Source organism: Lygodium microphyllum, chromosome 2, assembly GCF_053477565.2.
Source record: "Lygodium microphyllum isolate KBCC chromosome 2, Lygodium_microphyllum_v1.1.10, whole genome shotgun sequence".
Lineage (NCBI taxonomy): Eukaryota > Viridiplantae > Streptophyta > Polypodiopsida > Schizaeales > Lygodiaceae > Lygodium > Lygodium microphyllum.
In genome coordinates this window covers 103942723-103970279 of record NC_141136.1, presented here as the reverse complement: position 1 = coordinate 103970279, position 27557 = coordinate 103942723, and the positions used below count along the sequence as shown (strand labels likewise).

The 27557-nt window shown below is 41.5% G+C and overlaps 1 protein-coding gene across 1 annotated transcript in view; it reads left to right on the top strand.

The window, feature by feature from the left end:
* Positions 1–20356, top strand: part of SCPL51 (serine carboxypeptidase-like 51) — a 49714-nt gene extending 29358 nt beyond the window's left edge. The window contains exons 10-14 of the mRNA XM_087696816.1: positions 7624–7693; positions 7776–7826; positions 19706–19758; positions 19861–19993; positions 20078–20356. Coding sequence (XP_087552942.1) covers positions 7624–7693; positions 7776–7826; positions 19706–19758; positions 19861–19993; positions 20078–20137 — 367 coding nt within the window. The 3' untranslated portion in view covers positions 20138–20356. The remainder of the gene's footprint in view (positions 1–7623; positions 7694–7775; positions 7827–19705; positions 19759–19860; positions 19994–20077) is intronic.
* Positions 20357–27557: the final 7201 nt, after the last annotated feature.

The window sequence follows — 27557 nt, the reverse complement described above, 5'->3', positions numbered from 1 at the left end:
GGATGATCTTAGAGAAACAATCACACAGTGTTGGAGATCTAGACCCTTCTCAGCTGGACGGGTAGCTAGTGACTTGGATGAGAGCCTACAGGAGATTAGTTCCCTCTTCAGAGAGGAGGCCACAAGGAGGAGACAGAGCCTTCTAGAGAAGGAAAGTAGTTGCTAGGGCATCATTGGTTGCCTTATAGAGGGAGGAGGAGAGATGGCCAGGATGCAGATGGATAGTTGAGAGGATGCATACCGCCAGGGCAGAGATTGATTCCATGAAGGAAGCTAGATTAGTGTACATATTTCATGCGAGAGCCTCTTTTTGGACTCAATCTGGGGACAGGGTTAATAGGGATTTTTTCTGCACCACAGGGCCTAAACACTCTAGACAGGGTGTTCGGAGACTCAAGAGAGCTGATGGATCCATTGCATAGGGCCCTGTAGAGGCGAGATAGGTGGCCACACGATACTATACATCTCTACTAGGATCCACCACTAGACCCCTTGGATATGAGAGAGATAGAAAAGTAGTTTGGTAGAGCACGCAGAGGGTGGTTACAGATAGGATGAGTAGAAATCTGATGGCCCATTTTACAGAGTAGGAGTTGGAGGAGACACTTCGGGCACTACCCTCAGGCAAGTGTCCGGGGGAAGATGGACTAGATAAATCCTTCTTTGTGAGCTACTAGGATCTTATCAAAAAAGGCCTTCACTCAGCCTTGCAGGAGATTATGGCATCAGGGACTATGCTAGAGAGACTCTCTGAGGGCCTGATTCATCTTATCCTGAAAGGAAGTGGAGATAGATTGGAGATCACACAGTGGAGACCGATCACCTTGCTTGGAACTGCCTATAAGATCCTTGCAAAGGCGATTAGTCTCAGGCTTGCACCATTGATGTCAGATATATACCCCCCCCACTCAGACAAGATTTGTCCGAGAGCGCAACATCTTGGACAACATCTTCACCTTCTAGGAGACCACAGCTTTGGCTAGATCTAGGAGGCAAGACCTTATTGTGCTCCTTCTCGACTTTGAGAAGGCATATGATTGCGTGGATTGGGAGTTCCTGGAGGACACAATGCTGAGGATGGGCTTTCTAGAGCAGTGGGTCAGAGACAATGAACACAGTGAATAAATGAAATGATATGACTACTAATAATACAATGCTCATGCAGCAAACACACTATGTAGTGAATGAATACTGAACCTCGAACTCCTGTATCTCTAGGATTAGGGCAGGGGTAATGAGCTGGAGAGTGTGTCGTACTCCGAACGGATCCCGGATTGCAGCAAGGCAGCCTCCGGATGTCGAACACCAGCAAACGCAGCAGTGAGAAGCTGGATCTGATGCAGACAGCAGTGAGGAGAGAGAAAGACTAAAAACGGAGCCTGTGGCAGTTGGAGCCTGCAAATGCAGCAGTTTGCTGGCGTGGCAGGCTGTACAACAACAGTGTAGATGAACAACAGTCAGTCGCCAGGCAAAAATAAGAGCAATCAGCGTGTGGAGGGCTGGAAACAGGCGCCAGACTATAGGGAACAGTGATGGATAGCAAGGGCTGAGATGTCCTCCGTGACCGGGGTGTGGGCAGCAAGCTGGTAACACCTGAAACCTGTAAAAACGAGATTATGAAAGAGTGGAGGGCTGGCTGCCAATTTATAGAAAATTAGGGTTCTAGATCCTCTCCCACTTAACTTTCTCTATCCGCTCCCCGTTTTAGGGTTTTGGCTAAAATAAGCCTAAAATAAGCATGTTTTGGGGCTGTTTAAGTGGCTAAGTGCATTTCTTAGCACAACATTGGAGCTCGGCGAGACTCTCGTTGGCAGGAAGAGTAGTGGTTGCCAACCAAGTTCTTCTTGCGACCATGTGGTACATCACTTCTTGTTGGTCATTCTCTAGGTCGTATATTGGCCAGGTGAAACGTCTCATCAGGAACTTCGTTTGGTCAGGAGGAGATGGGAGTCCAGCTAGAGCAAAGGTGGCTTGGGATGCCATCATACAGCCTCGATCCAGAGGAGGATTGGGGATCATAGATTCAAATAGTTAGAGCAAAGCCTTATTGGTCAAGCTCATTGTTAGGGGTTTGCTTCCAGGAGAGGGACCCTGGAAGAAACTTCTGATGGGGAGGCTAGAGGACTTGACACCTATACATGGAGGACCATGGCAGCCCAACATTCACTGGATATTTCAGGAGATCAGCACCAGAGATTTAGGGAGGAGCTTCGAGGTCAGATTTGTAGCTGCCATTATTAGAGCTTGGAGATCTGTATCTCCAGGGCTCCACCAGCTCCCCCCGACTACTATTGAAGAGAAGAGGAGACAGCCTCTTCTCTTTATTCATTATTTGAGATCAAAGTCAGGCCACACCATTGGGTAGCAGACACACTTATCATGGGGGAGATTCTCTTTACATGTCGCTACATCAGTAGGGGAGTGGTTTGCATTTCAGGAGTTACCACATGAGACCCAAAGGCAGAGATTACATGGTCTTAGGGGAGCCAAGGCTATGATTGAGGCTGTGATGGAAGGGGTTCCACCAGATTGGCAAACTGAAACAGCTTCCCCTTAGACTTGGATTGGTCTTTTCTCTAGAGGGGATATCCTTCTAGCAGTCATTGCATCTAGCAGAGACAGGACATTCACTTTCACAGTTGAGGAGGATGGCTGCCTTAAGCAAGTGGACCTTGACCTTACAGCACTCAGTGGCTGCTCTAGGCAGAGAATCAGAGTAGTGGCACACTTTCAAAGAAAATGGCACATAGACCCAGACTAGAGAATCAGAGTAGTGGCACACTTTCAAAGAAAATGGCACATAGACCCAGACCCAACCACTTGTCTTATAGATGGATGGAGATATTGGGCATACCAGAGGAGGCCTCTATAGAGACCTCAGTGGGATCTAGGAGAGTGGGTGTGGAGGGATCCCTTCCTTGATAGGCCATCCGACATCCCCTTCTTTGGCTTCACTACTAGATTGGGACGGAGGATACAAATGAGCAAGATTAGAGCACAGCCTGCGGCCATCCCTCATTGGCATAGAGAGGGAGTCTCAGATGAGTTCCTATACGACTTTTGGAGGCGGATACATGACAGCTTCAGGCCTAGGAAGATATCTCTCTTTCTATGGCTTCTAGCCCACAAGAGTTTAGCAGTTGGTACTTGGCTTGGATATGGTAGGGCCCCAGTGGCTTGTGCGCGATGTAGCGAGCCAGAGGAGACACAGAGACATTGCCTCTAGGACTATCCTAGAACCCAAGAGATTTGGAGGAGAGCTCTTAGGATAGTATTCCATGGTACAACAGAGTCCATGGTGGCGACATGGGGGACTGCAGCTTGGGTCACAGACAGAGGTCCAGCTTGCGGCTATGAGGACACTTAGGGGAGCATTTCTTTTCTCATCATTAGACAGCATCTGAGCAGGATCCCTACCCCAGACTACTCACAGACACAGTGGACTCAAGGACATTGTTAGAGATGGGAGCTGATTTCCAACATTATAGCTTGGTACGTATGGACTGCGAGATGTAGCCAGGTCATTGATCTTCAGGATATACCCACTTGGGAGTCTTTATCAAGGATTTGGACAGAGATAGTCCATACTCTCCGTGGGAGATGGGAGAGGTTGTAGGGCAGCTCTGAGAGGATGAGGAAGAAAAGAGAGGCTTTCTTGAGGATTTGGGATTCAGACACCTTCTTTCACACTACCCCTCAGATGGTTTGGCACTTTAGCCCACCACATTGGTTGTTTACACAACCATCGTATCTTTGATGTACTTAGTTACTCTTCACAGAGTTTCTTGTTTTTGTATTTACCTTAGGGGGACTTTCTCCGAGGTGTTATTAATAGAGTTCTCTTTTCTTGGGAAAAAAAAAGAAGACATGGTGCCCTGCATTGATGAGATGGTCCTGCTCCATGATAAGCCTATTGCTGCCCCGGAGACCCTTGCCTCGAGGGTTCTCCACCTCGCTCTTATGCTTAGGTGGCTTCTACTTCGCGGGATTTGCCAGAACCAAACTGGGAATAGTTACTTGAGTTTGCCAACTCTCTTTTGGAGGAGTACGTTGAGCATAATTATCGAGCAATTCCTGCCTGCACTGAGAAAGGGATTTTGGATGCACATGCCAATATTCAAGAGGTTCTTCACTTCTTTTCTGCTTTTCGTCATTCTCTTATTCACCAGCCGGATTTTGGTGCTAACCAGGATATGTCAATGACTGACATTTATTCTTGAGATTGATTGTATCGAGGAGATATTTGCTGGTCTGCGTGGTTTCTATGAGGTTATGCTCCTTTCTACTTTGGCATGGGATTTTCTTCTCAATTAGCAGGCCCTTTTCTCTGATAAACAGTTGGTGCATATTGTCCCACAATATCCAATGGTAGATTTCCAATGTTTACTCAAGCGGGCATGTCCAGAATGGGGGGAAGTGGAGTGCTTCTTGGTTGTTTACTAGGCCCTTCTCAAGAATGCAATGGCTGTAGTGGGTCATGTGTTGGTGCCCCCAAGCATGAAGGTAGCAAACCGCAATCGACTGTGTATGCTATAGGATACTGCCAGAACGAGATCCAATTGGTTGCACCGTATGTGGCCTCTTTGGTTTCGGTTCAAGTGGGGTACTTTTGCTGGCCATTGTTTCTCCTATGGTCAACTAAGTCATTTCATGGCTGCATGTCGAGAGACAAAGAGTACCTTGGGGTACTTGCCCTTGGACAAGGATCACACCATGCCCCTACCTTCTGCTAAGTAGTGGATTGTTCGGCCCACTTAGTCCAAAGGCATGCAACTAGCTTCTTCTTTAGATCTAGAAACACAAGGTTGGCCTCGAGAGAGAGGATCTACAGTCCCCCAAAGAGCAACATCAACCACAACGTGCCTGTGACCCTCTAGCCCAATTGGCCTTTGATGATATTGGTAGAGTCATCACTCCATGAGATTGTAAGTATTGAGGTTCCACCCCTCACACTGTAGATGTGCCTTCATCCTCATGGGCTGATTGTGAGAGGCTACCCCTTTGCGGTGTTGGGGGACTTCTTTGAAGATGGTGTATTGGAAACATTGGCAGCCAAGGCACAGGTCCACGCAACAAAATTCCTTCAAAACTCTTGATCCTTTGTGTTCGTCTGGTCCTTGGTGCCTCTTGCACTCCTGTCCTTTTGTACTCACTGAATCAGCTGTATCTGGTTCATACATGATGACATAGAGCCATCCTGCACTTTGTAATCTTGTTATCCTATACCTTTTTTCATAATTAATATAATTACCCATTACGAGGGGAGAGAGAGAGAGCCATCAATAAGAGAGAGAGAGAGAGAGAGAGAGAGAGAGAGAGAGAGAGAGAGAGAGAGAGAGAGAGAGAGAGAACCTTTTACGAAAAAAAAAAAGAGAGAGAGAGAGAGAGTGTTTGGAGCATGTCATTGATTCAAAGCATATGGGATGGGGTTGCTCTTTTGGATGTCAAGGAACACATGGTGGGCCTTCAATGAGCTCTCTTGTAGAACATGTTTGGAGGCACTAATCGCACTTGATTTAATCTTGGCAAGAACCATGAAGCTGGCCTTTGAAAAACTTAAAGGGGAAAAGATATACCTTTGCCAAACAGAATTAACTTAAGAAGACAAAGCTAGCAATGTAAGATACTCACAAACAATAGAGCTAAAGTGCTCCCACATACAAGAGATGACATTGATTGGCCCCAAATACTGGTGCTGCTTGCAGTATTTCTTTACTTTTATTGAACAGGTGATTTGGATACAAGTGGGTATCTGTCGACAACGGAGTACACTACATTTGACAAAGCCCTGTAATCCCTTATCAATTCAGCAGTGAAACCGGGCTGAAAAACCATGGTTTACAGTAGTAAACAGCCCTCATTCCTACCTTGAATTCTTTGTGCATCCTCATCCAAATCAGTCCACTTTGTGTTCATGCATTTGCCAATTATTACATTCACGAACAATGACCTATAGGAAAAAAACCTGATTGTTGATATTCCCTCTAATTGACCCCATTATGTCACCCATGCCTTTGCGCCCTTCATGTGACAAAACTGATGTTATCCCCTTATTTCTTCATGCATTTACCACAGTTACTCTCGCCAACCATGGCCTTCTATGTGAAAACTAATTTGAATCCTTATGCATTTGAGTCTTAGACATGCTAATTGCCTAGCTGATCAAGATTCGGGATGGGATTTGCCAGTGATCAAGTACTCTTGGTATAAACAAGGCCCCACTGCACACCCAATATTAGCTGCTGCAAATAAGTGACAAATCTTGCCATTGTTTCTTTAATGCATGCTCTTCAAATTAGGGAAATCCTAATGATCAGTTGATCAACACTGATCAGCAAGAGTGATTGCCAAACAAGAGATGAAGTGGGAAATCCAGCCCTGATCTGATGCAAAGAAGCAAACATGTATCACGATGCCGCTCTAGATGATGATGCCTACCATAAATGATAGCCATGATGCTGCTCAAGCCTCTGATTGGCAGGAAATGGCTGCTTTGCTCTGGAATTGCAGTGGCTGCCACAACTTGCATGCTTGAATGAGAGATATGAAGATGAAAATGGAAATTTTCACTTACTCAAACAACATACCAAAATCTCACTCTGATTTAATGATATTAAAATGTCCTTGGGTTTCTGACTTTTAAATGGCTTGCCTGAACATGTGGCTGCCCAACTAGAATTTCATGTTAAATAAATGAAATTTAACTTCCCTGTTGAATTTCTGCCACATTAATGAGCACAATGCATTGTCATCATATCAGAACATGGTCGTGTTTATAGTGAAATGAAACATCTTGGAATGATCTTTCTAGCCATTCGATTTTAATCACCAAATTTCTACCTGGAGAGAACTTACTTAGTTTCATTCATTTGTTGACGCTGTCCAGTTCTAAGCTTTGACAAATTAAACATTCCAAGGTCCTGCCATGGTCCTACATTGTTTCTAATGCAATGCCCATCATATCCAAAGTAAATTAGGAGCCATTTTATACTTACATGTTTGAGACTACCTCAAATTTTGGCACCTTGCATATAGGTGCCGCCACTTTTAAGGGCATGTATAATAGCAAGCATTTCTTCCTCCTAAGTGGAATGGTTAGCTTGGGCTTCATTCAATGTCAGACCTGCTGATCAGCTGGGACGGCAGGTCTGCAGTTGGGTTTATAAAGAGGCTCCCTTCCCTCCACTCCAGTCTCCACCAGTAGTCTTTGGCAAGCCTCTAGTGATTTGCTGCAGATTGCAGCAGTGTGCATACATTAACAGCAGGTTACACTTGGTAGCAGGGCGAATTCCAGCCTCTACATGAAGGCTGGGGGTTTTCCAAGGTGCTGTTCACCTTAAGCACTAAAGGACCACTCCTCCAGCTTTTGTGGAAGTGCTAGCACAGCACTCAATTGCGGGACCAGCAATGTTTTACTCTCTTGTATGTGTGAATCACATATGTATGCCATGCCAGATTTTCTCGTTGCAGCATAAAGATTGGAACTCAGCTGGTGTTTTTAAGGCCTATCTTTATGACTTGTTTAATCTCCTTATGCATTGGTAGATAAGAGTGGGAATTTGATAGTGTACTGCCAAAAGCATCAAGATGTGCCATATCTATCTAATGTAAGTGTTTTTACAGATGGTCTGAAGTCTCAACATCTGTATTTGAAGCTCTCACCAGTGAGTTCATGAAGGATGTAATCAATGATGTAAGTTGAATATTCAATGAACATGGTTCTTTTCCTGCCTATAAATCGTGACTTGCAAGCTAAACTTACAGATTAAATCCAGGTAGACGAATTGCTATCCAGTGGCATCAATGTGACAATCTACAGTGGGCAGGTCTGTTGGTTTACTGTAAGAAATGCATACTGTGTGCTTGCTATTGCTTTCTCAAAGTCACACCTGCATTATATGTGTGCGCTCTAATATAAGCTTGCAGGATAATGAGGAATTATAAGCAGTTAAACTGCCAAGAAAAAATTAGTGCTTACCATGGAGTTATGTTTACCATGAGTCTGCATTAATCTAACAAAGATGTTTGCTTTGTAATATCTGTTTCTGAACATGCGTCTTTATATAATAAAATATATATCACAGATGACATGACAGGGCATGTCCACTCTAGGAACTTGCAGGACTTAACCAAACTTTAGAATGAGTTTCCACAGTGTGCATTGTGAAACTTTTGTTATACTGAATGCTTGAGCCACCTCTACTGAGAGTCCCCTCTACTGAGAGTCAAAAGGTTACCTACCACGCATGGCTCCATAGGAATTACACATTCTCATTCCCTTGTATGACTCCATAGATACAAACTCTATGAGCAGCATTGAAGAGGTTATTTGTGATACCCCTGCCACCCACCCTCCTTTACTCACCATTGTAAGGCCACCTTTGGAACTTGCTTGCAGGACAGTGTTTCACTCCATCCACAGTTGCATATGTCCCAGATACTTTCTTCAGCTTTTTGGTGGATATTCCCTCTGCTTCAACGGCCATCATTCATCACGAGTTTTTGGATTCTCTCTCCTTTGGAGGGGGATTCAAAGGGGCTTGAGAGGGGGGTCACTGTCCATTGTGTTTATTCATTGGAAGATTGTGTTCTGTTGCTTTCACACAACAACTATCCATCTGAGGACTGCATTTTGCTCTCACAATGTGCAGACTTTTGCATGCCTCGGAGACAAGCCTTGCCCTTGTTCTCTATCATTTTTGACATTGATACCTGAGATCTACAAGATCTCCTATGATGTGGATCTTGCTAGAAGGACAGTGTTTTGCTCTCTCCACAATTGCGTGTGTCCTTGATACCTTCTTCGGCTCTCTTGGTAGATATTACCTCTTCTCCTAGCATCATTATTCATGATTTTTTTGGATTCCCTTTTTGCTTTGGAGGGGGGGGGGGGGGGGGGGGATGAGGTTTTAGTGGGGTCACTGTCCATTGTGTTCATGAATCGGAGGATTGTATTTTGCTCTCCCCACACATCAACCATTCGCAAGACGACTGCATTTTACTTCCTCCACATGTCGATATTTCCATGCCTTGGTGATGAGTCTTGTGTAAGGAAATGCTCGACTATGGAATACATGAACAAGAAGATGAAAGAATCTGAATAATGAATAAATGCAATGCTCAATGCAACAAACACAATATGCTTGGTGAATATTGAAAGGCGAACTCTTGTGTGTTAGGGATTGGGGCAAAGAGTATGAGTTGACCAGTGTGTCGTACTTTGATAGATCTTGAAATGCAGCAGGCAGCCTCCAAATGTGTCAGGCTGCAGCAAATGCAGCTTAGAAGGCTAGCCGTTAGATCAGTGTGTGATGGAGCCAGATAGTGCAAAAGACGGCAAATGCAGCAGGTTGTGATGGCATGGCAGCCGTACGGCAGCTGAAAAGAGGTAAACACAAGCTACGATAAGATAGGAGATTCAATAGTACCTTCAGGATCTACAAAATTAGGAGATGCTTTTGATGATGTAAAACATATGTTACAAGCTTACAATATGTATGTACAACAACAACAACAATAGCATCAGCAACAACTACAACAACAAATTCAATTATAGTCTTATGCACAATATGAAGTCAGAGCAATCAAAGCAAGACCATAGGTTAGTCCATATGAATAAGTACACCAAACAAATCTCAACACATGCATACAAGCAATCCAATGTGACATCTTAGGTGCGATGAAATATTAACCGAGTAAAGAAACAGAGTATGCAAGGTTTGGCCTAGTATGAATCAATCAGAGTAATTTCTCTACAATTGAGCAGATCTTCTAGGGCCCACCAGAGTGGAATCCGGTGGAAGGATCCACGAATCCAACATGGTCTACCCGTACTAGTGACGTAATCGATTTTGTGGATGGGGCTTGAGTATTAAGGAATTTGTAGGTGGGTGAGGAGTGGCTGGCAAACTCGGCTTAGATGGCACTATTCCCAAAGTGGGTTGAAGAATTGGTTCAGAAGTTGGTACAGTAGTGGGCTACACAATATCTCTCATAAAAGCAATGTCTCTCCGAACAATCACTTTGTTCATCTGAGGATTGAACAAATGATGAGCTTTCGCCTCGGAGGAATATCCAACAAAAATAAGGAGATCAGCTTGGGAAGTGATCTTTTCTATCTTATCATCAAGAGTGTGCATATAAGCATGTCACTCAAAGACTCTGAAGTAAAAAATCACAAGCCAAGTGCCCAAAAATGCCTTGAAGAGAGTCTTTTGAGGAATTGCCACAGTTGGATACCGGTTGAGGATATACAGAGACGTGTTAGTAGCCGTTACCCAAAGATGCTTAGGGATCTTTGTTGGGAATAACATAGATCATGCCATGTTCATCATAGCTCGATTCCTACGCTTGAGTTGGCAAGAAATGCTATGCTCTTGTAGAAACTCGGTAAACTCATGGGAGATAAACTACCACCCCTATCACTTCTCATACAACCTATATGATGATCTATTTGGTTATGCACCAGAAGCATCCATGATGAGTAGTAGGTGAATGCGTCTGATTTATGCTTTATAAGATACACCCACATATATCGTGAAAAATCATCCACTATAAAAAAGAAGTGCAACACATCATTAAGGACGACAATGGATGTTGGTCCACAAAGATTAACATGAATCAATAGTAGGGGCACCTCAACATGATGTGCGATCTACTAAGGAAATGGAGTGTGGCTGTTTTTTGAGTTGAGAGGACGAATCTTTCCCATAGGTGCATGAGCACCACTTAGAAGTGGAGGTGTAGAGGTGCTAAAGGATGTGTCTATGTTTAAAGAAGCCCTTAGTGTGGTGTGATGTGACATGCGGTGTTTGAAAGGGGAAAGTAAATGGTGTGAATGGTAAGGGAGATGCAACAGAAGAATTGGGCAGGATGGGGGGTTTTGAAATTGAGGTGTAAATGATGTAGGTGTGGATGCATTAAATTGATTTTGTTGATTTAATGATGGAAATTGGAATGAAGATAAAGATATAGAATGCAATGAAAATGAAACACCAAAATCATTTTGATTGTGAGAAGCAAAATTCAAAGAAGAAACAATGAAAGAAGAGTTACTTGACTTTTTCTTATAGTCCCCTCTATATGTGTTAATATGTAAGAATTGATTCTCTAGAGAATCTTTTTCATGTTCAACATATTGAACTCTATGTTCTTCATGATCTTTACCAAAATGTTGCAAAAGAGTAGAACTAAAAGAAGAAGAAGGAACATAAGTAGAAACTTGTGAATCTTCTATTGGAGTGGAAGCAAGAGTTTGAAAGAAAGAAATATACTTTGGATCTCTTTCTCCAACAAGGAGGCTCCATCCCTAATAGAGGTCCTGACGGCCCTATAACATCATTAGATTTATGCACAACATCTGAAGAGAAAAAATCATAGATACCTTCATTGAGTAGCTAGTTGTTCTAGAAGTGCAATTGTTCTGTCAAGCTCTTTGATCTTCTTTGCTCTATAAGCAACGATCAACTTAATCTCCTTGTTGGTAATAGGATATGGTCTAGTTTATCCAGGGTAGTTAGAAGCATCTCGACCTGTTTCGAAACCTTGCGGGGTAAGCTATGGAATCCACTCTTGCTTAGTTCTTAGCATAGGCTGCTTTGAAGACTAAGATGGTATGAAAGTGGTTGATGTCATATTTTCTCTGTTGTTCCTATTTTTGAAGAGGAAGTTTCCGTTCAAGGACCTAGGTTTCTTCAACAATGAGTACCTAGCTCTGATACCTTGTAAAGAAATGCTCGACTACATAATACAAAGACAATTGTATGATGGACATACAGACTGATAAAGAAACACAATTAGATTAGGGTAACACAAAGACAATGAATATAGAAGATGAAATAATCTGAATATTGAATAAATACAATGCTCAATGCAACAAACACACTTTGTAAGGTGAATACTGAACCTCAAGTTTTGGTGTCTCAAGGATTGGGATAGAGAGTGTGAACTGAAGACTGTGTCGTACTTTGATGGATCTTGAAATGTAGCAGGCAGTCTCTAAAGGTGTTAGGCAGGAGCAAACACAGCTCAAGAAAGGTGGATTAGTGTCAAACGGAGCTGAGCAGTGTAGAAAACAGCAAGCACAACAGTTTGTGATGATGTGGCAGTTGTATGGTGACATTTGTCCTATTGTGTGCAAATAAATCCTTTTAACATAAATAAAGCTTTTAGGACTATTTTTCAGGAGCAAAAATAGGCATTAATGCATGGCAATTAAATGTCAATGCAAACCTTGATTTTGGTAGCTCAATACCCCTCTTAAACCCAAAAAGATATCCTAAGCAGAGAGAGTCATGCTCTGCCTCTTATTATCTGTAAATATGTAAGGAAATAGGTAGTAAGATCTCCCATTAAGAACAAATATATGGCAGGGAGTCATTGACGGAGATCATCCTTAGCTAAGATGGAAGTGGAATGTAGTCCACTCCAGCTGACTGAGAGAAGACCGAAAGAAACACATGTATCATAGCTGAAAACCTAAAGAAGAATAGTAGACAAGGTGATAGCTAAAGGTGCCCGAAAGTTGACCTTGAAAGAGAACCCACTTGCTCCATCTAGTAAGAATACCAAGGCTTGCATGGTCGTGGGCTTTGAAAGAGAGGATACAATCTGCAGACAAAGATACGAAGGCATAGCCACCAAGTCATGGCTGAAAAATCCAAGGCTCTAGCCTAGGTAGATCCTATAGATCTTGGGTGACAATGTCAAAAATGATAGATAAGATGTTAAGCTAAAAATGAATTATATGCTGATTAGCCATTTAAAACAACCCCAAAACAAGTTTAATTAATTAAATTACCAAACTTTAATTAAAGAGAAATGCATTCCTAGAGAGTGTCATCAGCTGGCGACCTGTCTACAGCCTGTGTTTACTGCTGACTTGTCATATGCTACCTTTGGACCCTGACAGCTATTGCCAGCTTGCCATGTGACCTGCAGCCCGTACGTTTGCTGATTCTGCTGTCTCCATCAGCTGCCACGTAGAATTCTGCCTGTGTTCACCTGTTTTTGGCCAAATACCCTAAAAAAGGACATGTTGTGGTTATCCCATTCCACTCTCACTCTCAGGTCACACTCTCAATCAATCTCCCTTGTCATTGAGTGCTCTCCCCTTCATCCACATGGTTTGCTGTGCATCTTGGGAGTGGATTGCTGCCATAGCATTCAAATAGGTCTGCCCAGTCAGCCCATGCTACTGTCCTGCCAGGATGGCTGCCTAGTCAGCCCACGCTGCTGACATCAACAAACAGGCTGCCTCCCAGGCTGTAGGAGCTGTTGTCAGCGGTTTCTGCCCCTCCTAGAGCTGTTGCCACTGTCATTCAGGGAGCTGCTGCTGTTGCAGCCAGTCGCCTACTTTCTAGTGCAGTTGCCCATCTTCCTGGAGGCCTTTTCCCATCAGCAGAGATGTGTGTTTAGCTGTTGCTGCCCTTGGAGATCACTTCTTCATCACCATCAGCTTTGGACGACTGTGTTTCGCTGCCTTTACTGCTGTCCACATTCATCTGGTATCTTCTTTGACATCCCCCTTCCTTGAGGACTGCATTTCCCTCCCTTCATAGTGCACTGTCTTTCCACAAGTGTTGCTGCCTTCATCAACCAAAACGTTGCAGTCATCTCAAGCCACTTTATCAGTGACTTGGCTCATCCCTCAGCTCGGGTCCTAGAGACAAAAAGGCTTGAGCCCATTGTATTATTATTTGATCATTCATCATTCATTCATTCTTAAGTTTTTGAGTTCGTTCACTACTACTGTTTGCCATACATAGTCTGTTTTCTCCACTATGAACCCTACCATTTCTTTACAAGTATCAAACCAAAGGATTTTGATCATGTAGAGATTGAATGAGAGTGTAAATACAATGGGGCCACTTCTACCTCCATGTATGAGGACAGAGATGTAGGTTTTGAGCAAAGGATGCTATAGTTAGGTGCTAGTTTGTTGTCTTTGATTGCTCTGGCAGAGAAAGAAGACCAAGGGGAGGCTGCACACATTGGAAGGCAAGTCCTAACAAGGCTAACACCCCTTCTTTAGATGGAAACAAAAAATCTTGATCCATTTGGCAGCAACTCCCTAAAAGGATTGTTTTTTCACTCACTGCTAATGCTCGATTCATGTAGACAAGGATGTCAAAACAAGGCCCAAGGTCTTCCACCTAGATCATCACGATTCACCATAGTAGACCACAATTGCACCCATGGATGGTACTTCCTCTAGGCAACTGAGAGGGGTTCTCCTCTTGCGATTACACCTACTGCTCTTGTGCCTCTTGGTACCAACCCACCTCAATGGTGCACCATTGAGCATATAGCATATGGATGGCCCCCTTGGCATACACCTTTTAGGACATCTAAAGATCTGGGTGATTGGTCTACCACACTAGACGCATTAGATTTCATACCACGAGTTCATTTGGCCATTGTTACGACGGCTCGTGATGTAGCCACATCTAGATCCACCTCTCAACCTCCACATAATTTTCCTTGATAGAGACCTATTGATAGATGTGCATGATGGTGGCCACTCTCTTAGGCTAGCACCTTCTAGATCCCTTGGGATACACTAGGCTAGTACATCCTTAGCGTAGTCTAGTATTCCTTTCCATTCTTAGCTCCTTAGTCTAGTGAGTTGGCCCATAAGCTAGTCTATCCTTTGGGCTACTTACCTTTAGGATTTTCATTTAACTTTCATTGCATACATTTATTTACGTAGTTACTCATTTTTAAAAAATCTTCTGCTGCATATGTTTGCTTGCGATCTTTCTTGACCTAAACTTTTGTTGAAGGTCGGTCGATTGACTTTATTACAAGTCTTGACTATTTTTCTAGACTTCTATGTGTTAAGATATGGTTAAGATTTGTCTTAACTTGTGGAAGCTAGGTTGGAAACCTTGGAATCTTGATGTTTATCTTGGAAGCTATATAAGTTAACAAGATGAGTATTTCCCTAGGAATTTTAGGCTTCAATTTTTTTGAAAGAGAATCATATCGGCTTTTGGTTGCTTTATGATACTTCACTTTGTTATGTTGACAAAATAGATTGATTCTAATATCCTAGGCTTCTAATGGTTATGTACACAATTCAATATTTTCGTCTTAACTAGGCTTCTAATAGCTATGTATGTAATTCAATGCTAATGGCTACGTACGTAATTCAATAATTTTAACTTAATTAATAATAGTGGGATTTTCTCTATCAAAGAGGGTACTTTACTCAATGAATTTTATGGCCTACTTTTAACTATCATAATTCACTTTTCCCTATATTTACATGATTTGTAAATGCCAAGAAAAATATTCTTGATGCAATTACTTAATTTTTATTCCTTATTAAAATTTGTTGTGGATTTTTCTAATGATCCTTCCTAAATTAAAATTTGATTTATTGATACCTTTCAAAATTTAAAATCTAAATTAATAGTTCCTATTTTATTCTAACATTCCATTCTTGTTAAAAATTTTAACTTGCCTAAGCTGCGAATTATAAAATTTCCATTTAAAATTTGAAAGAATATTCGATAAGTCTATGAGAAGAACTCGTGATTGTGTTGTCTGAGAGGATGTGTTGTCCACATCCACGACATCATTTGTAACTCCTGTGCTCCCCACTCCAGAGTATCGTCTCTTCGGGGCCATTGTGAATAGGGTCCTCGTATGCTAGCCTTCTAAGCTTCGTCGGACTTAAAGATATGATTGGAAACCTCGAGCAGCTAGGTGGATCCCTTGCAAGACAGAGACCTTGTAGAGAGGAGGAGCTACCACGGATGCTAGAGGCAAGAGGGTAGACAAAGTTTCTGCAAGTTGGAAGTGGTGCTCTTTTTACACGGTGATTGTCGGTGATGATGGTCTCTTCTTGCTCTTCTCTTCCCTTATTGCTCCCTCTCTTCCTCTTCTATCTTCCTTCTTCTACTCTCTTCCCTCTATTATCCTTCCCTTCCTCCTCCCCCCTATCTCTTCTTTTTCTACTATCCTCCTCCCTTACTCTTCTTCTTTTTTCCTCCTATCTTCTCCTTCCTCTTTTGTTCCTCTCACTTCTCTTTCCTCCTACCTTCTCTTGCCTCTTCTGTTCCTCTCTCTCCTATTTTCTTCCCTTCTCTTTCTCTCTCTCTTTCTCTCTCTCTCTTTGTGTGTGCCTTGGCTAAGGCTTTATAGTCTTAGTGTTAAGGCTAACTAGCCCTTCCATTCTCGTGGTTATCATTCACTAGACTGCAAGATGCTTCAGACTGATGGAGAGTGTGATGATGCCGAGGGATGGTTTCAATTGTATAGTTGGCATTGGTGATGGTGTCGAGGCGGTTGGTGGTGATGAGCTCGAGGAGAGGGTGGCGTTTGATTCGATGGCGGCAGCACAATAGTCGATAGGTGGTATTATTATTACTATTATTATTATTTTCCTTTTCCAAAGAACTAAGGGTCAAAGCTTTTATTAACCCCTCCTTTTAAGCCCCCTTCACACATGGGATTTTGGGGACATTACAGCATGTGAATTGCAAGTTAGTAAAGTCACGGTGATGATTTGACTTAAGCACCCTAGGTGAATAGTGGGTGGCATTGGCCAAAGTTGTGTAAAATTATGTTGGACATGTACTTGTGGATGCTTGGTATCAATTTAGGTTTGTGCCATTAATTGGGCCATTAAAGTGTCCAATAGTGACATTGGGACCAGGCATTAATTAATTAATTCATGCTAGTCCTAGTCCAATTAATATTTGGAAAAATTTAAAGTTTGAAAAGGGTTAGTACATTAAATATGGATGGACACTAGCCAATTAATGGCCAAGGTCAAATGGATAATTAATTAATTTTCAAAATTGTAAATTTGAAAATTAATTAATTAATGTTGAAATTTTCTTTTGGAAGTTGTCATGTGGCAAACTTGCCCTTGCAAGCTAAGAGAAGGTTGTTTGGGGCTGGCCAAGTGTGAAGGCAGTCATTTGGAGGCTAAGGGAGGAAGGAGGAGTTGCTAGATTAGCTCTGAGATAGGCGACAGCTGACTGCATAGTGCAACAAGACACAGGCAATAGTTGCTCCCCTTTTGAAGAAGTTGGTGCCATCACAATTGCCATTAGAGCTATTGTTCAAAAGATACTCCCTTTAGATCATTTTCTCTCTCATCCTTGTGTTCCCTCAGCATATTCTAGCTGTTGGTAAAGAGCAACAATGATTTTTGCTGCTGAAAACCTAACTTACAGCAGCAATTAGGGTTTCTTAGTCACCACAAGATCCGTGGCCAATAATCAAAGACCTAGAGTTTGCCAACTGTGTATTGTGAATTTACATCTGATTTGACGGGTGAGCACATTCCCATTTACTTGGCCTGCATGCAAAGAGTCAATGATCGGATTGTGCCCAAATCTGAAGCCAAAGGAACGGGAACATTGTTCTTTGTTGTTTGCTGCTGGTCATTTGTGACAGTCCTTTGTATTGAAGATTGAAGGAGATCAGACTAAATGTCAATGTACTTGATCTTTGAGCAATACAAGTTAAAGAATTACCCAAGGGGCACTAGTTTTGGGGTGGACGTATTATTGATAAAATCTAAACTTTGGATTTGTGAATTTTATTGCTTGCTTCTATGTTGAATTCGGTCATCTACCATTCCATCAATGAAGGCAGATTGGTTTCAACATGCTCTCTGTTTTGTGTTGAATCGGGTCATCTGCCACCCTATCCATGAAGGCAGGTTGGTTTCAACATGCTCTCTGTTTTGTGATTTGTGAGACAGTTTCATCCCTCTTTCCAATGGGCCAAAAAAAAGGTTGAAGGAAAATCCTTCAGGCTTCCGAGGGTAGATAACCATGGTCTCTGTAGTCTTGGTAGGCTCTTGGGTAGCCATGAGAATCCATTGACTAACTCCTTGGCTGCTTTGGGGTGGGACGTCTTAGGGTAAATTGAGGTTTGCTCGGCAGTCCTTGTGGTTCCTGTTTTGGGGTTGGAGGGGGTGTTAAGCTAAAGAAGATGCATTAACATTGGTTCTTTCGTTACTCATTGATTCCAACTGTATCTACTGAATAAATATGTAAATTTTAGTGGCAGCTGTTGAACTAGTTGCTGTCATAACTATGGTAACTAGGCAACCAATTTAACCAACCCCCGCGTGGGTGCCCGCACATGATTTTGTGACAGTGTGAACTGATGATGATTTTTGGCACCAAGAATCACCAAATGTGTTGTGGTTGGACATGGACCTCATCATTGACCCATGTAGCAAGAGCTATTGCAGCCAGAGTGCTACCATCATTTACCTTGCCACATGCTCCCATACTGCATGAAGGCTGCTAGAGCACACCTTGAGATATTGAAGTTCAAGGATGGCTTGAAATTACATTTCCTGCCAAATTTTTTTTGACCCAACGTTATGGACTCCAAGAAGAAATCCAGCACCAATACTAAGGCTTTTTCCACCAGTTCAACCAAGTGTGTTGTGGTTGGACATGGACCTCATCATTGACCCATGTAGCAAGAGCTATTGCAGCCAGAGTCCTACCATCATTTACCCTGCCACATGCTCCCATACTACATGAAGCCTGCTAGAGCACACCTTGAGAAATTGAAGTTTGAGGATGGCTTGAAATTACATTCCCTGCCAAAATTTTAAAGACCCAACATTATGGACTCCAAGAAATCCAGCACCAATACCAAGGCTTTTTCCACCAGTTCATCTCCTGGCAAACCACCTTGAGAAATTGAAGTTTAAGGATGGCTTGAAATTACATTCCCTGCCAAAATTTTAAAGACCCAACATTATGGACTCCAAGAAGAAATCCAGCACCAATACGAAGGCTTTTTCCACCAGTTCATCTCCTGGCAAACCACCTTCAGGTGGTGCTATCATTGTCTGATTGGCACGACACCTGCTCCAAATCTTCCACCACACTGTCAACCCCGTTCATAATGATCTTGCACAGGTGTGCTTGATGGCAAATCTATGTTTCCATACAACCAAGAATGTCATTCACGTTGCTCTTTTATAGTGGCTACCAAGATCGTAAACCATTTGGAAACACTGTTGAAAGTTTTCAGCTTGCTACAGATGTGATCTCATCCACATCCACTGTAGTAGATGCCTATGCTTCTGTCTTGCCAGTCTTCAAACAAAACCACATCAAGCATACAGGATCAAGATGGAGAACACAGCAATGAGATCAAGCACAAAGATCACCACCATAAAAGCACAAATGACGAAGAAGACAACTTCTCTTTATGACAAACCTGTTCTCTGTCTTCAATCTCTCTGCCAAGATCTAAATGCTGCAATACAAGTCGTGCTGACAGTTACCAAGGACAGTTAACATTGGATGTAACTTGAGAAATGAAGTGCTAGAATACTCCAGCCATGCTATCATTAAAGCATTACCATCACTAACAAACAGTAGTATCTTTCTTATAAAATCAAAAAACAAGATACAGTGACTGCTCTTGAGGGGCTTGGTCAAATGCTTGTCCAAAATATCTAGCCAGAGATCTGTGCAGGTGTGAAATCAATATCCTAGAAGGTAATTGCAGGCATGTCTTTAGACTGTATCTAGGCAAGCAACTCTTTTTTATGTTGGAGGCTTAAAGGGTTTGTCACCTCTGCTTATTTATGGATGACTCAAAAAAATGGTTATAAATGTCCACAGCATGTAAGAACTTAGGATGGAAGAATAACGTGCCATTTTAGCAATCTTAGATATACTTCTCAAAATGAGATGATATTGGAATGCAGGTGGATTTAATTTGTGCCACTGAAGGAACAGAAGCTTGGGTCCAAAAGCTGAAGTGAGCTTTTTGCTTCAATATATAGAAAAACACAGTTTTTTGGCATGAATTTTAAATAGAAGCAATGGGCAATCCGTATCCTCATTAATATACAAATTGCAGCTGGACTGACCTGAAGCAGTTTCGAGCTGCACGCCGCGCACCGATGTATTGCAATAGCACGGGGATGACTGCTGGCTTTGTCAAGTCTTACAAGAACTTGTCATTTTTTTGGATTCTTCTTGCTGGTCATATGGTAAATACTTCACTCAGAGATGGGTGACCTGAAAAATGCAGCTCATGTTGATAATGCATTCACCTTATTTTTGGTTTTCTCCAGGTTCCTGCTGATAACCCATGTGCAGCTCTGAAAATGCTTGAGATGGTTACAAGGAAGTAGACCTTGCATTCAGCCATTCATTCAAATTCAACAAATAACAGAAGGGAAAAAAAAGGCCCTTCCTTCAGGTGGGAGGAAGGTTTCACTTAGTAATTCAGTGTAACAGGCAGGCTGGATTGGATTTATAGGACAGCAAATAGTAAAGAAACAGTTTCATTAGCAGTGGTTGCTGCTTTATTGTTTGTTTAAGCAATGTTGCCTCTCATTTTTTGTGGCTCAGTGTGATCATTATGAATTCATCTGTCTCAATTGAGTCATCAATTCAATTTGTATGCCTGTGTATTAACTTGATTCATGTGAAATACAGCTAAGAAGTTCATCATGTCTCTCTCTCTCTCTCTCTCTCTCTCTCTCTCTCTCTCTCTCTCTCTAAGGCTAGACATTGCCCTCACATATGCAATATGAAGGCAACTCTAACAAAAACTTCTTTACTCATGCACATGCATGACATTGCCCGCACATACTGCAATATGAAGGTAACACTCACAAAACCGCACTTCCATAGATTTAGTGGTTGACCTCAAAAGACTAATCATTGAAGACATCTTATTAAAGGAAGCTAGTGCTTGACTAGCTATCAGTCTACTCACTAGACTAGGTATTAATAATACGGCTAAGAAATAAACTAAGAGCTTAATAGTCTCAAAGCAAGTTGACAAGTACAAGGTGGGAGAAGATCCCTACAACTTTGCATAGCTATTACATGTCTATGGAGCAAATGGTGCCTAGGAGAAAAAGGCACGAGTTGGTCTACCAATCTTGAATTGCTTAAGCAAGCCGCACTCTAACCTAAAAGGAGTTAATCAAAATGGTCTCCAAGGTAGGCTATGTAGGTAATCTCATAGTCATGCTCATGAATGTAGAACAATGAGAGAACAAAGCTACTAGGGACTTAGTCTAGTGTCTGAATCTTGTTCAAGAGAATATTCACAACAAAACAACCTATCCAAAGGGTTGCCTCTATGATCTTCATCAAAGGGATTAAGGACAAAGAGCTAAAGAACAAAGTAATAGGGAACTCTAGCATGGACAAGAGTGACTTCAACATGGTGTTTGATGAAGTCATAGAAGTTGATGACCTCCTTAAGGTAGGGGATAAGAACTAACAACACTAACTCTTTAGTAAGAATTGCTAGAAACGAGAAGGATTCTACCTTCATCCATGAGGCAGCAAACATCAAGCAAGATCTTGGTGGAGCTCTTAGAAAGCCTTAGACCTAGACATGCATAGTGGCCAAATGCACATTGCATTTATTAGGGAGGCATTTACTTACTAGTCGAATGTCTAGAACCCGAAAACATAATAGTTTGTGCCAATTTTAGGAGGTTTGGCCATGATGCAATAATATGTAGATCCCCTAAAAGACTGTTGATCTATGATTCGTGTTCTGTACTATGGAGCTATCTTGGCACTTCTAGCACCTTAGAAGCAAATACATATAATTCCTAATGTAAACATCAACCATGCAATAATTCCTAGGTTGCCCAAACCTTATGTCACTCACCTATCAAAAGTGATGTCGCAACCCATAACATTGGAGAGTCTCTTGATAAGGATATGCATATAGATCCATACATAGCAATAAAAAAGGATAAAAGGTAGTTCTTATGGACTATTGGGCTATCCCTATATGGTCCTTAGATTAGGAAGAGGTGGAGATATGGAACAACATTGGGAAAAGATAGCATATTGGGCTTTTGGCCAACTTAGTCACATCTCATCTTAATGTATTTAGAGAAGCAGTTTGAGAAAGGCACCAAGGTAGGTCAAGGATGCTTGGAATGAAAAATTTTGCATATTTACCTTGACTACCCTAGGAAGAAAGCATAAACTAGTAAGGCCATAGGATCTTCTTCCTTTAAATCCAATCACTAGAGCCTAGAGTAACTTACATGTTGAGACTTATTCCTTCTAATACAATCACCGAGCCTAGAGTATTATGAAAATAGTAAGTCTATATAGTTTGTCTTTGATGGCTAGTTGAATCATAAGGAACAAAAATGCAAAGAAAAGGGCACAAAGAATATCTTCCATCATAGTCAACCTAAAATCTCAAAGTGATACTACTTAGTTTACAACACAACAATACTTGATATATGGAATGACACCAAGTCTTCTCCATCAACATCTAAGAAACCTAACAAGGTAGGAGACTATCTTGACTCAAAAAAACAACTAGAGGTCATAGAAAAGGTAAAGAATGGGCAAAAGATATGTAAAATGTGTTTGAACCCTTACTTGATAAGATGGAAAGTAGTGGCCCTAGGCTTGTGAGCACACAAACTCCCATAAGCACTTGTAGAGTTGAAACTCTTGTATCTATTGTTGCTCCTTAGGAGCACGAAGAGCCTTATAATAAACCTAGACAATGGCCACAATTCCATATGCAACCCAAATATGGTAGTTTCAAGGATATAGATGCAAGTATGATTTATTGATGTGGCCTTGCCAAATGTTCAAGTACCCTTGGGATTGTTGTTGAAAAGAAACTTAGCCATTTGGCAAATTTTCAAAGCTTCGATGAATAAATGAATGAAGAAGTGACAAAGGACTAACATCTAAGCTTATTGACCCCTTTAGTCAAACCTTTAGATCCATAGGAGCCTTAAGAGGTAATAAATTTTAGAAAGGAGTGGAGCATTATGCAAAAAGTGACCACCCTAAGCGATTCAACTTGTCATGGTATAATATATACAAGGGGGAGGGGGGTAAGCATAACTTCTAAATGCTTTAGGAGTGGCCAACCCACCTATTTGAGAATGTATAGTACAATAATCAAAAGTTCCAAGGTTAAACCTACGAGTGTACCAAAGGACTTGCCTATTAAGATTGTGAACGTGTAGATTTTAAACAACTTCATTGACTGTGAAAGTATTTTCCTATGATTTACTCATGGGTAGACCATGGGTGAAAAATTCCTTACCGGTCAAGGATTGGGGGAATAACCTAGTATTCTTTGGAAACAGACAAAAGTAGCAAGGTTGACATGGAGACATGGAAGACCTCTATTGTTGACTAAGATGTCATATCCAAAGTCCTTGTATGGAAAGAAGGCTACACCTCAACCTCAACCTCAATTTGTTGATGCATCTCTTCACCGAAAGATAAACAAGACTTGACCTATATCCTTACAACCCTAGACTTTATATTTATTGATGAAGAAGATTTTATGCTAGTTAGTTGCATGCTAATAACTAAGAGTCAATACAAAATTAGTAGAGAGTGCTTGTACACTATGTTAGCAAAAGAGAAGAAGACGATGTTGAGAGTAAAGTAGAGAGACCACATTCGATGCTCACATAGACTTGCAATTTAGGCAAGGAGATGCCGTATCAAATCTCCACAAACAAGTATTAGCTAGGTTGAGCCTTAGAAATGGTCAAAAGAGATTGAGAGACAATCCTGCCAACTTGAGGCCACTAGAAGATCTCTTAGAGACACATGAATGGAGATGGACTAAAATCCACGAGTGTTGCTTTCAATATACGTTTGCACTCATTACAAGCATGAATATAGAAAGGCGTCTAACTTATATGAAAAAAGACTTAAGCATACACAATAACCAATAATGAGATCGACAAGCAATTGATGGAGCAAATACAAGAAGATTTGTAGCCTTATGAAGACCCCTACTTACCCAGTTAAGGAGGCATGACAAAGTTAAATTTTGATATTAATTAGTTGGAACTCATGGAAGTCTTAGACCATGATAAGGCAAGGATGAGCATAGTAGATGATGTCTCCCACTTCAACATGGAAGTCAAAGGAAATCAGTTGAAGTTAGAAGATGAGCCCTCTACTAGCTCATTGCATTAAGAAATAGATACAAATGTGGTCTATGTGATTGGATGGCAAAAAGACGACCTTTGTGGAACTAGCCTTTGGGTTAGATAGAGTAATTATGTTGGTAGCAACTTGAGGCACATTGCATCGAGTTGCATGGTGTGGCGCCCCTATTTTGGGGTCTTAGGGAGGCTAGCCCCCTTAACGGGGGTTCGAAGGGTAGCACCCCCGGCTCGAGGGTAAAGGGAATATTCCTTGGATGACTAGGGAAGGTTCATAATATGGTCGGACATGTCGACTAGACTACCTTCCTAGGCTATAAAAGGAAGACTGCTCTAAAGCCATCATAAATATATCTTTCACCCAGTCAAAGTTTTTTTAGCCACCCTTAAGCTCTTCACCTATCATCTGTTTGGATCGCCATCTAAGCTTCATAGTGGAAGTGCATGGGTGGACAGAGTCATCTTTGTATTAGTTCATTTGAAATTAAAGCAGTCTCTATTCTTCTCATATTTGTTGTGTGTTCTCTACTCCTTGCTCATATTCTGTTCATTCTGCTGTGTAATTTCTATATGATATTAGAGCCATAAGAGTCTTATCAATTCATTTACAACGAGTAAATGTAGAGAGTAAAAAAGAAAGGAAAATCTTGACGAGACTAAATAACAAAAGAAATATTAAGATTCCTAAATGCTTTACCAAGAATAGAAAAGCAGATCAAGTAATCATGATAGTGGGAGAGAAGTAAGAATCAACGACTACCAAATTAAGTGAGGGCACAACCAAGATAGAGGTAAACATTTTAGAAGAAAGTGAAACACCCAAACTTTTTCATATCACAAAAAATCTCACGGACAATAAAGAACATTACTTGATAGCCCTCAAGAATTTCTTTAGCATGTTTACATGGGACTCTTTAGATTTGAAGGAAATACCACCTAGCGTTGTGACACATATTATCCCCATGGTACAAAAAACAAAGCCTATTAAACAAAGGCCTACCCATGAACCCAAGGTACACACAAGCCATGCATAATGAGCTAAACAAGCTACTAAAAGTTAGGATCAGCTATGAGTAGAGCACACAGATAGGGTATCCCAAATTGTGGCAATACTCATACACAAAAAAAGATTTAGAGCATACATAAACTACAAGAAGGTCAATGCAAGTGACGAAAAGAGACAATTACCCCTTACCATATACCGAGCACATGTTGAAACATGTAGCAAAGCAAAGAATCATACAACTTCTTAGATGGACTTTTAGGCTAAATCAATTGCAACTACATTGAAATGATAAGCATAAGACAAACTTTGTTGCTAAATGGGGAGTATTTGACAAATGTACTAGAAACCTTCCAATGGCTCATGTGCATAATATTTAAGGATATGCTAAGAGACTATCTATTTAGGTCTTTGTAGATAATCTCTATGTTCACTCTAGTTGGGAAGAGCATCTCCAAAATTTACAAAGGGTCTTTGAAAGATGCAAGGAATATAGACTCTCATTGAATCCTCTAAATTAGTAATTTTGGATAAGGCACAAACACATTCTAGGGCACATTGTGTCTAAGAATGCCATATGTATTGATGTTACAAGAGTAAAAGTGATTATCAATCTACCTCTACTAAAGTAACTCCTAGGGAGTGTAGTGCTTTTCTTGAATAGATTGGGTACTATATGTGTTTTGCCTCAAAACTACATAATTTCTAGATCTTTGTACAAGCTCCTTCTAGTGTTTTTATGGATTGAGGATGGCCAAGAAGCACATATAGTGGCCTCCATGAGAGCTCAATGATGGGGAAATTGGATGTAGACATACTTTCAAGATTCCAATACACTCACAACTCAATTGTTTCTCACCCAGTTGGCTCATACTCCAAAGTCCAAGCCATCTAGTTCTCTTCTCACACTCCTTATAATAATGTAAGCAAGAACACCAAACAACTCAAGAAGTGTAGTAGACTCACGCGCTTAGCTTTGTGACACTATATAGTCTAAATGCCTTGAAGGTTTGATGGCGATCTCATGATCCATGTGGTGCTCCTCGATTTTCTTCCTCTACTTCTTTGAATCCAATCTAATTCACTCTGGCTCCAACTATTGAGAGAGAAAGATAGAGACTCAAGAAGAGGAAGAAAGATAGGGAGAAGAGCTTCTCCAACTTGTCATTTACTCTTTCACACACAATCTTCCTCACTCTCAACCTACCTCTAAGCTATTCTATTTCTCACCCACTTGGCTTACACTCCAAATTCCAAGCCATCTAGTTCTTTTCTCACATGCCTTATGCTAATGTAAGCAAGAAAATCAATAGCTTAGGAAGTGTAGCAGACTTAACTACTTACCTTTGCCACAATGTAGACTAAATGCCTTGAAGGTTTGGTGGTGATCTCACAATCCATGTGGTGCTCCTCAATTTGCTTCCTCTACTTCATTGAATTGAATCTAATCCACCCTAGCTCTAGCTATTGAGAGGAAAAGATAGAGACTCAAGAAGACAAAGAAAGAGATGGAGAAGAGCTTCTCCAACTTGTCCTTAACTCACACACACACAATAAAGCAAGACATGGAGAATAGCTTCTTGAACTTGTCATTGACTCTCTCTCTCACACTCTTTCTCATTGTAATATCTTCATGCAATTAAAAATTAGTTGGTTAGTTCAAAAGTTAGTTAGTCAATTTAATAAGCTAGTAAGATTACTAACTAAAGACTAACTAAGGTAAAAAAAAAACTAGGGCAATGACGTAGTTAGTTTTGGAGATTTTATAAAAAGAAAAAAATAAAGAAATGTGATTGGCGAAATAGCACGCGCCGCGATCGCAGTCTACAAGCAGTAGACATCACTTCTAACAGAGAAAAGAAGGAGTGAACTGAGAGCAACCAAGTGTCTTGGCAAGTGTGTTGGGGTTTTACCCTCATTTTGGAGCCAATGGAACCATCGGATTTATGAGTTAAGCATTAGATAACTGAGTTTTCCAAGAGTCCCTCCACCAAGAACTCTTGTTCTTAGCCTCATCCCCTCCTCTCTAATTCATTATAAATATGAGGCATGGGGAGGCACAAGGGAGCATAAGTAGACCCCGAGAGGCTGCAATAGAGAGGTAGAGAGAAGGATACCCCTCCAAGAGAGAGAGAGAAAGAGAGAAGAGTTACCCCGAGAGGCTGTACAATTCCCTCTATCTCGATCCTCGACTTAGCTATCTTCTCTTACGCTCTTCCATCTTGAATCTATTCTGCCTTCTTAATCTCTTGAGTCTACTTGCGGACGATGGGCTCCAAGCGAGGAATGTTGCATGCAGATGGCAATCCTACAACTATCAATGAAGCTTTGGGTGAAGGCATCACTATCATGCAATGTGGATTACTCCAAGAGGGCATTGCTCGATTCACAGGCCGAAGGTCGGGTGGTGAAAAGGCCAACCACAGATGTTGTGTCTCACTCCTAGGTTGCTTGAGGTCAGTGGAGCTCTGGACACCCCTTGCCGAGTCCGGAACGGAGTTGTAGACTGCCGTGAGCCCAACGTCTAGGACGTTGGAAGATCCTATTCTAGATAAAGGATGGAAATTTTGGTGCCATGTGATTTGAACCGGGTAATTTTGTTGAATAGAAGGGATACATAATTCTCCTGTA